This window comes from Telopea speciosissima, chromosome 9, assembly GCF_018873765.1.
Source record: "Telopea speciosissima isolate NSW1024214 ecotype Mountain lineage chromosome 9, Tspe_v1, whole genome shotgun sequence".
Taxonomy (NCBI): Eukaryota; Viridiplantae; Streptophyta; class Magnoliopsida; order Proteales; family Proteaceae; genus Telopea; species Telopea speciosissima.
This window is the reverse complement of record NC_057924.1, coordinates 45,338,255-45,351,445: the sequence shown is the minus strand read 5'-3', so window position 1 is coordinate 45,351,445 and position 13,191 is coordinate 45,338,255. Positions and strand designations below refer to the sequence as shown.

The 13,191-nt window shown below is 37.9% G+C and overlaps 1 protein-coding gene across 1 annotated transcript in view; it reads left to right on the top strand.

Annotated features, from left to right (window-relative positions):
- The first annotated feature begins 3,219 nt into the window (after positions 1 to 3,219).
- The window catches only part of LOC122638949 (KH domain-containing protein At4g18375-like), a 28,762-nt gene continuing 18,790 nt past the window's right edge, over positions 3,220 to 13,191 (top strand). The window contains exons 1-5 of the mRNA XM_043831801.1: positions 3,220 to 3,260; positions 4,107 to 4,741; positions 5,287 to 5,784; positions 6,225 to 6,464; positions 6,542 to 6,810. Coding sequence (XP_043687736.1) covers positions 4,148 to 4,741; positions 5,287 to 5,784; positions 6,225 to 6,464; positions 6,542 to 6,810 — 1,601 coding nt within the window. The 5' untranslated portion in view covers positions 3,220 to 3,260; positions 4,107 to 4,147. The remainder of the gene's footprint in view (positions 3,261 to 4,106; positions 4,742 to 5,286; positions 5,785 to 6,224; positions 6,465 to 6,541; positions 6,811 to 13,191) is intronic.

Sequence of the window (13,191 nt, the reverse complement as noted above, 5' to 3'; positions counted from 1 at the left end):
TGGTTCTACAAGGCCCTCTCCAACTTGGTCTGTTGAGGATAGAATTCTTTCGGCTACCCATTGTGTCTTGGTTTTTCAATTTATATATAGCACCATTACTGTTATGGTTATTTTTGGTCACCATTTGAAAATTAAACCATTCCATTTTGGTTATCATAGGGTCTATGTGCATATAATTTTCATCAAAGATGGCCTTATCTTGATTCATCAACAGAGTAGTTCCTTTGGTTATTCCAACAAACAAATAAATATCATTTCATAAAATCCCATGATGGTTTGATATCTACTTTATTTTTTTAGAAGATTAAATTACTCCCCCTCCCCTCGATTATGCCCAAATTACAAGCCCCACCCCTACATATTGAGTAATAGCTCCCCCCTCCCCTGAAATCAAAAGATTCTATCAACCGTACCCATTTTGGCTGACGGCGTTAAAAATTCAAATTAAAAGGCAATAATACCCTCATCTGTCTATACCTTTGGCTTCAATGGATGAACTGATGGACCCTAACTAGGTCGTCATATCGTCTCCGGCAGAAGAGAGGACCTGAAACTTCTAGCGAACGAAATCAGAGAGGAACTTCATGATTATTACATGAACAAGATTACATGATTATGGTTCATCTTCACGGCCAAACCATCGCCGTTCCAAACCTCATCCACCGCTCCCTCCCCCGAACCCATTGTTTTATCATTGTGTACAATTTTTTGATGCGAGCATTTCTCATTGATTGGATCATGGGTATTCGGAATTGGAAGAGTGTTCTACAAGACCTAAATTTCAGAACTGAAGAGTGTTCTACAAGACCTAAATTACTATTTAATTCCTCTTTACGTGGATTTAGTCTGACCCAAAGACAATTGGAAAATTCACTATAGCTATGGTCTTGTTCTACCCATCCAGATGACTGACATTCAACTTCGTCAATCAAAGATAGAGAGATGACAGTTTTTTTAATTGTCAAGATGATCTCAATGTTGCACCACGTGTTTCCCATAATGCCTATCCATGTATGGGTTCTCACCGCTGCCTTATCATGTTGGTAATTGCAATTCCGTCCCCGAACTGCTGACTTGGCAGAATCAACTGTAATGCATACTGATGTTAATGCAGAGAACCTGATCTTCAATCCAAGAAGTGGTTTGTGATAGGACACAAATAAATGTCCAAGAACCACACTTTTGAAGATAAGATTTATATTGGAAGACATTCAGTTTTATCTTCATTCTTTGTTGCTTGTAATTTTTTCTTTGTTCCAAGGGAGATTAACAACGTGGCTGACTCTCTGGCTTGAAACTCTTTGTCAGTGACATATATGACTGTTTGACCCATTTTTGTTTCTATTCTTCTTCTATGAGTTTTACATGTTGACAATGAATAAAATGTTTTTTCTACCCAAAAAATAAAGGGTTTTTTTCAAATTCTCCCCTCAAATTGCCCATACGTACAAATGCACCCCTACTTTCCAAACTTTGTAACACTCTAGTCCAGTCCGTTAGTCTGGGACGTTATGTTCAAACGTCTAGCCTTTTTTGTACATGGTTAGACCATTATGCCCTTGATAGGGTAGAATGACCAAGTTGCCCTCAATCAACGAAACAAAACTGCTTTTATCGTTCCATCATTTGATTTCACTTGAAAATCGTTTCTTTGATCGATTTCATGACTTTTAGAAGGATATGTCGCCGGCTTTGGTAGATTCTCGAACTCGGACGACCACACCACGAATGCAATCAACAAACCCTAACGCTTCCAAAGGTCAGATCCCTTCCCCCTTCCTCTTCAGTTTCAGTGATTTTTCTTCGAACAATTTCAACGGAAGTCATCAGTCCCCAATTTTGAGGCAATGAACTCATCAAAACCTGGTCATGGAGTGGCTTCCAAAAGTGGGAATGCAAATGAGGCCAATATTGATATCAGTTTTGCTTCCCCTGTTGTGTCTCGTGTCGCTTCTGGGAAGCCATCGGTGACACCATCATCGGTCTCTCGAAGCCTCGGTTTGTGAAGGTGAGGAAACACTTGGATGCACAGCAGGTGAGGGCGCCATCGAGTTTCAATCCATTTCTTCCAGTTTCGGTTGGTTTGGATCAAACTGATAGTGGCTTTATGCTCTTTCTCTTTCACAATCAATCGTTCTTAACTTTAATGCTCCCTACAAATTTAACCAACTTTCAAACAGAAAAACCTGCAATTTTCCCTTTTTTCAAATCCTAAACGATTTGGGGAAGACGAGTTGTAGGTTTTTTTTTTCCAGGTAAGGGCATTTTTATCATTTTACAAATTGATCAAGGGCAGAATGGTCTAACCATGTACAAAAAAGGCCAGACATTTGAACATAACGTCCTAGACTAATGGACTCGACTAGAGTGTTACAAAGTTTGGAAAGTAAGGGTGTATTTGAAAATAGTGAAAGCTCAAGGATGTATTTGTTGGGCAATTTGAGGGGGCATTTGGGAAAAAACCCAAAAATAAAAATGTTCAATTTATTGGATTCGGCTCAGATAGTGCTATATCCGCATCCGCATCCGATTAGCTTTCGGACGGATTCGGATAGTGTTAAACGGATACGGATCGGATATTTTATCCGTTTACATGTAAAAATAGCTTTTCGTATAGCTATAGTCTATCCGTATCCGTATCCGTTTAGCTTTCGGACGGATTCGGATAGTGCTAAATGGATACGGACACGGATTCAGAAGCGGATTTCGGCTATTCATTTACATCCCTATGTATCACTCTCTAAATGGCAATGGAAATTCTTCCAATCTTTTTCCTTTTTTGGTAAAAATGAAAATTCTTCCAATCACTTGACAGTTTCCACCTCGACAGATACAAATATGTATTGTTTTAAACAACATTTGTACCAAAAACCAATGGTGCGTGGTTCGTTGGGAATATTTCGGGCTAGAAAAAATGTTGGCTAACTAATTTGGTCCAACCGGAACATCGACCAATGGGCTGGGAATGATCCAATTCAGTCCATTATGGCGGTCTGCCGGTGAACCTGTTTTATTTTTTTTTTAAGGTAGGTAGTGAACCGGTTTTACTAAACAAGATCTTCTCCTTCGACGACCTCCTATCGCCGGTTCCCAACTATATATTATCGTACGAACGGGCCCAATGATACTCTTTCGAAGTCTGAATTCGGTGTCTCCTCCTGTCTCTTTCTATATATCGGGAGAGGTTTGCACCAGTCAAGCATCAGCGACTCGGCAGCACTTCGTAGGGTTTTGGGGTTTTTGCTCGTCTTCTCGCTCTTCAAAGGTATGGTTTTTCCCTGGGTTTTGGCGTTTCTAGTCGTCAAGTTCTTCGTTTCCTGGTATCTTTTTTTTCTCTCTAGGGTTAGGTTTTGTTTTGATGCCCTTTTCTGTGCATGGATGAGATGCCCTTGTGAAGTGTTTTAAGTTAGGATTTAGTATTCCTTCTTTTACCTGGTTTTTTTCTTTTTGTTGTTGTTGTTGTGATTAAGGTTCACATCTGTTCGGATCTTTACGTAGCTGAAAATTTCAGCTTCTTAATGTTGACCTTTTATGCATTTGTTTATATTTCATTCTGTTTGTTGTCTCTCTCTTTATCCTTTTCAGTCTTCGAATTTTTATTTTATTGCTTTTTGGTGTTTTCCCCCTTTCCCATCCCCCCTTGTTCTTGCTTGAGTATATGTTAGCGGAGTCGATTTTTTTTTTCCCAGTATCTATGTTTGGTAAAGGTACTTTTCTTCGTTGCAAATTTAGTTTTATGTTCTTATACTTCATGGGTCCTTGAGCATTGAATCTATTTCTGTAGTCTGTGGTATTCGACCCCTGAAAGAGAGGAAGAATTCAGTGTATTGTGCGCTTATAACTCTCAAAATTTTAAATCATTCCATGGACGCTTTATGGCTATATATGATACCATTGGGTTGGCTGCTCTTTGGAGCCATGGAAGTTTTTGATGAATAGCAATCCCTCCACCCCCCCCCCCCAAAAAAAAAAAAAACAAAAAAAACAAAAAAAAAGAAAAAAACCCCATGCATCACCCTTTTCCAATCATGATTTGTTACTATTTCTATTATGGTATACCAATTGGGAGGTTCTTTTTTATGCTAATTGATATTTTATGTCTTGCATCCAGGAGGCAGTTTCTGCTGCCAAATACTGATTGGTGAGAATGGGTGAGACTGGCAAGCGTTACCGTTCGCAGAGGGATAGGGATAATGATGGAGACGGAAAACACCAGAAGAAACGGTCAACCAATAAAGATGATTCAGGGGATGGTGAGTTGATTGTATATCGCATCCTTTGCCCAGACAATGTTATTGGTAGTGTGATTGGTAAGAGTGGGAAAGTAATAAATTCAATAAGACAAGAGACACGGGCAAAGGTGAAGATTGTGGACCCTTTTCCTGGAGCTAAGGATCGGGTGATCACAATATATTGCTATGTTAAGGACAAGAGCGATGTGGAGGTTGACGATGAGGATGAAGACATGGAGCCTCTCTGCCCAGCCCAGGATGCTCTTCTCAAAGTGCATTTGGCCATTGCCGATGCATTGGATACTGGTGGAGATTCTGACAAGAAACAAAAAGATAAAGAGGAAGCACACCTTCTTGTCCCTACTAGCCAATCCGCAAATATCATTGGTAAGTCTGGGTCAACTATCAAGAAGTTAAGAAATAAGACAAGGGCAAACATCAAAGTTACACCAAAGGAAACAGATGACCCCACTCATTCATGTGCTATGGACTTCGACAACTTTGTTCTGGTAAGTAAGATCTTAATATTTTGATCTGATTGTTGAAATATGCTTATCCGTAGATTTGCTGACAAAAACTATCCAGTTAAACTTAGTCATGTTTAAGGATTACATTGCCATGAAGTTCTACTATTTGAGTGTATTTTCAGTGTAACAATTGACTAGAATATGAACTAGATTCAAGAATTCAATTTTTAGCTCCCAAGAAAATGGAGTCTGAGTTTTACCAATCATTTTGGCATTGGGCTTCTATATCTAGCTTACATGTTGGATACACAACATTATTTCTTTTTATTTACACAAAAACCATAATCTATCTAGAGTGTTGTTTTTTAGTACTAGTATATTATTTATGTGATTCTTGTTTATAATTTTATTGTAATTGACCTTAAGATTTTCTGTTGCCTGGTTTTCTTGTGTATCAGACATTTCTGGTACTTCCTATATGGTGAAATACCTATGCACCAATACCCATGCACGCTATCTATCTTGTTTGTTTATTTAACTTTCAACCCCATTTTCTCTGATCAGTGAGCAATTACTTTTGTGAGCAGATAACGGGTGATGCTGAAGCAGTAAAAAAGGCACTATATGCCATATCATGTATCATGTACAAGTTCTCTCCTAGAGAAGATGTTTCTCTTGAGACATCCGTGCCAGAAGCACCCCCTAGTATCATTATTCCATCAGACGTCCCTATTTATCCTGGAGGCTTCTATCCAAGTGCCGATCCTATAGTTCCTGCTTCCAGATCTATGCCCTCAATCATGGGAGCTACACCTCATGTACAAGATCTACCTGGATATGCAGACACAGGTAGTGCATGGCCAGTGTATTCAAATGCCCTTCCCATGGTTTCTGGTTATGCAGCTCCATCTCGATCTGAGGAGTTGACAGTAAGAATGTTGTGTCCTTATGACAAGATTGGCCGTGTTATTGGTAAGGGAGGAAGTTCCATTAAAAGTGTGAGGCAGGCAAGTGGTGCTCGTATTGAGGTTGATGACAAAAAAGTTGATCGTGAAGAGTGTCTAATCACTATCACATCAACAGAGGTTAGGCCTTTCATTTTTTGCTTTTTCTATTAGTTGTTGAATGAGATCATTTCATCTTGTCATCGCTGCTGTACAAAGAACCCGTCTTGGACATCCATGGAATTGAAATATTTCTTCCACTTTTTTAATTTAAATATATATATTTTTTAGGGATAATTCCGGCAAAGGAATTCTTCTTGCCAAAACAGAGGAACATGCCCTAGAAGTTTGCTAGCTTGTGTCAGACATCATAATTCATTCTTCTGATTGTTGAATAAAATCGGATCAAATAGATTTAATTATTGGAATGAATGTACTTCTATTATTGGAATGAATTTAATGTGAGCTTAGTTGATCTCCCTGGGTGGGATCATAAATTCTTCCTGCCCCCGTTTCAGATGTAGTTTCCTATCAATTTTCTATATGCATGTTGATGATAAGTGTCTTCAACTTGTTGGCAGTCCTCAGATGATGTGAAATCAGTGGCAGTTGAAGCTGTTCTATTGCTGCAGGAGAAGATAAATGACAATGATGACGACACTGTTGGTACCCGTTTCCTTGTTCCATCTAAAATTATTGGGTGTATTATTGGAAAGAGTGGTTCTATTATAAATGAAATCCGGAAGAGAACTAAAGCTGATGTACGTATATCGAAAAGTGAGAAACCTAAGTGTGCTGGCGATAATGATGAGCTCGTTGAGGTCTGTTTCTGTGCCTTCTTTAGGTATATAATCCCAATGTCATAATCATTTATTTAATATTGCTGTTCCTCATTTAGGTGGTTGGAGAGGTGAGTAGTGTGAGGGATGCGCTTGTTCAAATAGTTTTGAGGCTTCGAGATTATGCCTTGAAAGACAGGGACAGTGGTCGCAATCCTCCTCCTGCTGCTGATTCTCTTTATTCTAGTGGTAGTGGTCTTTCTGTGCCTTCAGCCTTACCTAGTGTCCCTTCTGTTGCTCCATTGGGTTATGATCAAAGGGTTGATAGTGGAAGTGGCTTGGGCATGCTTTCCTCAAGTAGCCTCTATGGCTATGGGTCATTGTCGGTATGTTACCTGCAGCTTCCTATTCAGTATTTTTTTCTTAAGTTATTATTACCAACACTTATATTAAGATCATGTGCCTAAATTGACACTTTCTTCCACTTGACAATTGCTTTGGTTGATCTTGTGGCCACTTTACATTAGTTGCAAGGTTCTACGCATGCCTGGTAGATTTAGTTTAATGAATTGCATTGCCACAATTTACCTCTATTTTACCCTGGTGTGGCATGGTTGTGTATGGCATTTCACAGTGACCTCTGACAAATTAAAAAAAAAAAAACCCTAATGGGCTTCAAGATTCTGAATAGAAATTTTTTTAGGTTCTTACTATACTGCATTTTATGATGTTGTGCAACCATTGACTAGGCATTCCCCCAGATGTGAATAATTATGTGTTAGCCTCTATGATCAGTCTTTGGATTAGGAATGCCTAACTTCATAATTTTACGGTTTCGTGCAAGGTTTAGTGTTATTTTTAGTGTCTGCCTCGAGGGGAGTCTATGCTCTGTGACAGCTAAAAGGAATTTTTCTTTTTTCTTGCAAATAGTGTTTAGGCTCTAAAATTCTAATTATATGGAGTTTTCATCTGAATTCACCTATCTTTGGGTTTTGTGGATGTTGCAGGATAATCACAAAAAGGGATTGGTTTATACCATTATCTACATGTTGGAAATTGGGTTTTCATTGTAATAAGCCACTACAATGGTCCTAAACTATAAGCAAGAGTTAGCACTATGAGCTTAGCCAAGTAGGTGTAGTTTAGATTTTTTTAAACATTAGAAATTAGCTAAGTCGTAGAATTATTAGGAATTTGAGTCCATATTACATTCCAAGTTTATTATGTTCTGTTTAAGATTCCCTAGTTAGAGTAGGAGTGTCACATACTAGTTTGTTTTTGACTATTCCAAGTAGCTCCAAGTCAGTTTATGGGTGAGCCAGTTTTTGAATTATATCTAATAAATAGATGTAGTGGCCTATGACCTCAGACATGAATTTCTGAAATATAGCTTTTAGTTTCTCTGAATTTTTGCTGTTGTGAATTCAGTGGTTGCTGCTGTGGATTCAGTAGTGTCCTTGGTGGATTCCAACTGTGGGGATTAGGTGGATTCCGTGCCTGTTTATCCTATCTGTCTAGCTTTCTATTTAGAACACAGCTCAGATTTTCTCTGTTCCTATACCCTGCGGCTATTTGTTCTGTTAATTTCCTGAGCTGTTACTGGTCACGAGTTCCTGCGATATTCTACTTATTTTGTGCTGAGTTCACACAGTAGTTGATTATAACTCTGCGATTCTGCTATTAATTCTTTCTGATCAATTACTACATCTCCGGGTTTGTTTCTATCCGTCCTGGTAGCACTAGGACTCTGCTAAAATCAGCTATACTGTTATCAGAATCACTTCAGGTTTTGCAGGTTTATTCCATCAACAATAAGTGACCACTCAATGATAATATTAGGTAACTCTGATTTGTCTCTCTTGAGTTACTATTTTCATCTAAAATCTGATTCTGTTCCCTCTTCGGTGGTCCTTACAGTACTAGTTTCTTGCTGGTTTTTTTTTTGGCCTGGAATTGGTTCACATTGTTTGGTATAAAAACTATGGAAAATGCTGCGGATAATGGTGGAGATGATGGAAATGACATTGAGAATCTTAAATATTCTATTAATCAGGTAGTGGAGATGGTTTGGAAGTTGTCTGAAGACGGTTTTATTATAAAATAACAAAGAGAGTACATTTAAGAACAACACTATGAAATGGTGAAGCCAGAAATTGCGAACTTTGCTAGACAAATAGACCCACAACCAATCATCAAGAACTCGTTGCCGACACTTGTTTTGACCATATCTTGGTCATAACCTGGTACTTTCTCCAGGCTAATTCGAAACCTTGGTTTCGAGGCCCAGAAGGTTTTTTGCCCTGTTTCTTGTTTTGCTGCCTATTTTTGACATTTTGAACCCAATCTATGCATTAGTTTCACATAGAGAACACCCAAATTAATACTTGTGGATTTGACCCAAGTTTGATAGTGTATATTGTTTTTGGACTTGGTATCGAATAAGGTTTGATCGGAACATAATTCTTTCAATATAAATAAGATTTAAACAATCTTGGATTTATTTGGAAGCTTTGTTGGTAAGCTTTCTAACAAATCCAAGATTGCTTAAATCTGATTTATATTGAAGGAGTTATGTTTCGGTCAAACCTTATTTGGTGTGTGTGAATGTTGTCAAAATTGCTATGATTGAAAATAATTTTAGATATTAAAACAAATGAATATTTTATCGCTATTTTGATTTTTAGCTATGTTTTACCATATTAAAATTTATGGAATTTTTAGATTTGAGAAAACCACCAATATTAGAAAGTTGAAATTTTCACCTAACACCAAAAATCCAGTTTTTGTTCTTGAATTGGGGGGTTATTTTTTTAATTATTTTATTGGATTCAAATAGAGTGGTATTTGCTTATTTATGAATAATTTCTTAAGTAAATGAAATAAACAATATAAAACCATTTACTTAAATGATGTTTGGCATAAATTAGTTCATGTCCTGGTTTTGAGCCAGGTGTCCTCAAGTTTCGATGGGGATAATTGAATTTATGTACATGTTCAAGTTGAAATTTGCGAAATTAATGAAATATGGTCAAAACCCAGCTAAACCAGGTCGAATTTAAAGTCAACCCATATCTCGTGTCGGTAGACTGTGAAACCGAGACAACTCAGTTGAAACCTGCAGTTTCGATCGAGTTCTTCTCCATGCACACAACTGTTCCTTGATTGGCTAGTTTCTCTAGAGGAATATTAGGATTGATCATCTGGATGGATGAGAGGAAGCTTAGGTTTGTCCGTATGCGATTCACTTGTCGTACTAAAGAATGATGGGGAATCCATGAGGTTAGGCGAGTTGGAAGACATGAGCGTAGGACTTCAAAGAGATGAAACAAGAGTTGAAGAACAAGTACCTACCAGAAATTATCCAAAGGAAGCTTTCCCTTAATAAGGGTACTACCAAAAAGCATTTAGAGCTGAAGAAAAGTTAAATATTCATCTATAAACTTATGTTCTTAAGTTGAAGAGGGTTAGAAGTCGAACAACAATCTTAATGTACAAAAACCGTCAAATGAAAAGAGAGAAATTGTTGAAGAGAAGTTGCATGTGTTGGTAGATTAAATTCCTTCAAAAGACCCAAGAAAGAGAGGTTTAATTTGATGTAGATCGTGAATGTGACAAATAACACCAATTGTGGAGGAATCAATGCTTCAAGTTGAAAATCAGATATTTTGTAAGGTATAATACTTCTTTATTTCAAGAGCTAGAGCATACAGTTGAAAATGAAGATAGCAGTAAAGAAGCTACAGCGGACAATAAAGACAAGGATGAAGCAATGGTAGATTTTCAGCAAAATTATCTACACTTAGATAATTCTGTGAGGAGACAAATTTTGTTGCTGATCCAATATATGAAAAAGATGCCCTTCAGGTTGGTGATCAATTCCCTTGCATGAAATATGAAATCATGGCTGAGAATGTCTTAAAGAATGATCATCATGAAGTCATGAATATTCAAGGTGAACTGTTGAAGAGTTGATATACTCCATCACTACTTTGATGAGTAGGTTCCAAGGATTGCTGATTTTATTCTTGTTGTTCATACGAGGCCATAAATTTTTTTTTGGGGACTAAAAATTGATGTTCACATGGTGGTGTTCATGCTTGTATGGGAGTGATTTGGCAAAAAAATCACAAAAAAGGGGGTTTGCACAACGCTTGGAGTTGAAACCAGCAAAGTGAATGAAATGGGTCAAAGCTGTACATATTTTACTAAAGAAATATACCAAATCGATACATTTCGTGTGCATTTTTTGTATATCATTCAAGGTTTCATTTTGACATCTGTTCAAACTAAAATATTTTGCAAAATTTCTATGAAACCTTGAACAATTATTATCAGTTTTGGAGATGTAGGAATTTCTCTCTTTATATGTGGATGCTTGTAACCAACGAAAGATTAGATTTGGAATACTGAATGAAAATTTTGGTTTGGTGTTGCTGCTAAGAGTTGTGAGTTTGCAGGTCTCTCTCTCTCTCTCTCTCCTCCCCTTGATTTGATTCCTGTTCTTTTCAGTTTGGGCCTTAATCTCTCTTCTTGTTCTTCTTCTCTGTTTATGTCCATTCTCTTTTTTCCCCCTGTTATTCTCTTCCCTTACTGGCCACCCCTGTTTCTGTGCAGTACTTGCAGCCCCAAAGTGTTGACATCGATCTCTACTAATACTATACGGATCAGTTTGAAATTTTAAAGGATCATATCTGTGATAGAAACGACCCATCCTGTACAGTTTTGAGTTGAGATTTGATCTCTGCCAGAAGTTCTCACTAGAACTTCTAAATCTGGCTCTTGGGTCGTCAAACCTGAGTTGCAGAATATCCGAACCTTTATTTAGCAACCTTTTGGGATTGCTATTGTGTTCTAGCATTAGGGATAGGGTTTCCGGCCCATCATCTCAAATTTCAGGTTGATTGGGTGCTCAACGGGAGGGTTTCAGCAGGAACATACATGTCTGGTATACTGCCCCCTCTTCTCCCATCGAAAGGTTGAAGAAGGCCAAACCAGTATTTACCTATTCTGTTATCTGTTATATAAAACAAAAGTCGTATATTCTGAACCGGTTTCTATTTTATAATTTATCTCAATGAAATACCAAGTTTGCCGGCCCTTCTAAACTTACTCATACATCCTAAAGTCCTTTTTCTTCTTCCAAAAGAGTCTTGAATTGTGCTATGAAATTACAGAGCTGCCACTGACCATATTATTTGAGCTTCTTTTGCATGGGTGGGTCCATGGTGACCCAAATTAGTGTTTCGAACCTCAGGATTGCATTAAGTGGTACAATGATAGGGAAATGTCAAATCACCAATCCCGACTTGCACAAGAAAAATTGAAAACTGGCCGAGAGTCCGAATAAGACTGAGGCTAAACTTGATAATTTCATGGAAGAAACACTAATGTAGTCCTAGATAGGTAGGAGACCTACTAGGAGCCAAACAACAGGATCAAATAAAAAAAGGGGCTGCTGATTCGAATGGACAGCACTAGGATTTAGGTCAATTCCTAGGGTTAGGGTTGGATATTGGGAAAGGGGTTTATAGGGTATTAATGGGCAGGTCTAGGGGGTCAATATGGTATAAAAATAATAGGATTTGGGAAGGTTTTAAAATTCTGCAGTTCTGGACAGAATTGTGTTGCAGGTTTTGGGTTTTAATGGAGTGAAGGAATGGAGGGGATAAAGTGGGAGTTTGGGGCTGAAACTTGGATAGAGTGTCAACAATGATGTAAGGGATGTATGCTGAAAGTTTGGTTTGAAACTGATGGACAGACTTGGAGTTATGGAGGTTTCCTAGTAGAAGTAGGAGAGAGGGGTAAAACTGTAATTTCAGACAATCGGCTGGGTGGATGGTGCTGAAATTTGAATCGAGTCTCTCTTAGGGTTTGAGAAAGACTTGATCAAATTTTTAGCAGATTCTAATGGTTAGATTTGGCTGGGCAGAATTCTCACGAAAATCACCTTGTATATGACCTTCTAGAAGGAAGAAGAATAGTTGCAGAATTTCTTACTTGTTACAGGTCTTCAATGGCAACAACTTTGAAGATGAACAATGGGGTCTCCCGATCTTCACAATGCAAGGAGATAAGTAGTAGCCCTCCCGATCTTCACAATGCAAGGAGTCGATTGGAGATCCACCAATCCCTTCAACCTTGATATTACTCACAAGGCAACCTTGATATTACTCACAAGGCACACTCACGATGGAGCAAAGGCAGCAACAAAGGCAGCAAGCATAAAACTAATTTTTATTAATCAAATTCGTCTACAATGCTGGCCTCCCTTACAAACTTATATAGAAGACTCAAAAATAGACTTAGACACTAAAAAGGAATGGCCTAACCTTATCCCTAACCTATTAGGCAACTTAAACTGACTAGGAAACTCAAATAGACTCAAAATAGAGTCCTAATGACTTAAAACAACTTAAACTACTTAAAATAAAGAAGATTCCCTACTAGCCAATAGGATATAAGAACCTCTTAGCCAATAGGATCACTTCACTTAAATTAGACCAATTGAACCAATTGGATGCAACCAATTTAAACCGGTTCAATTAAAAACACAAAATAAAAACTATGTATTGGGCTAATCCCGTATGCAACCTATATACCCCTATTTCAGGCCCACTAAATTGGCCTAATACATAGAAAACCCTTGGGAACAAAGGCCCAACATATGTATATCCCAACCCTACACTTATTCCCAATGAAACAAGCCCTATTTGATGATGAATCTGCATCAAACACAAAGCCGCCTAAGCCTCTCTTTGTAGTTTCATGC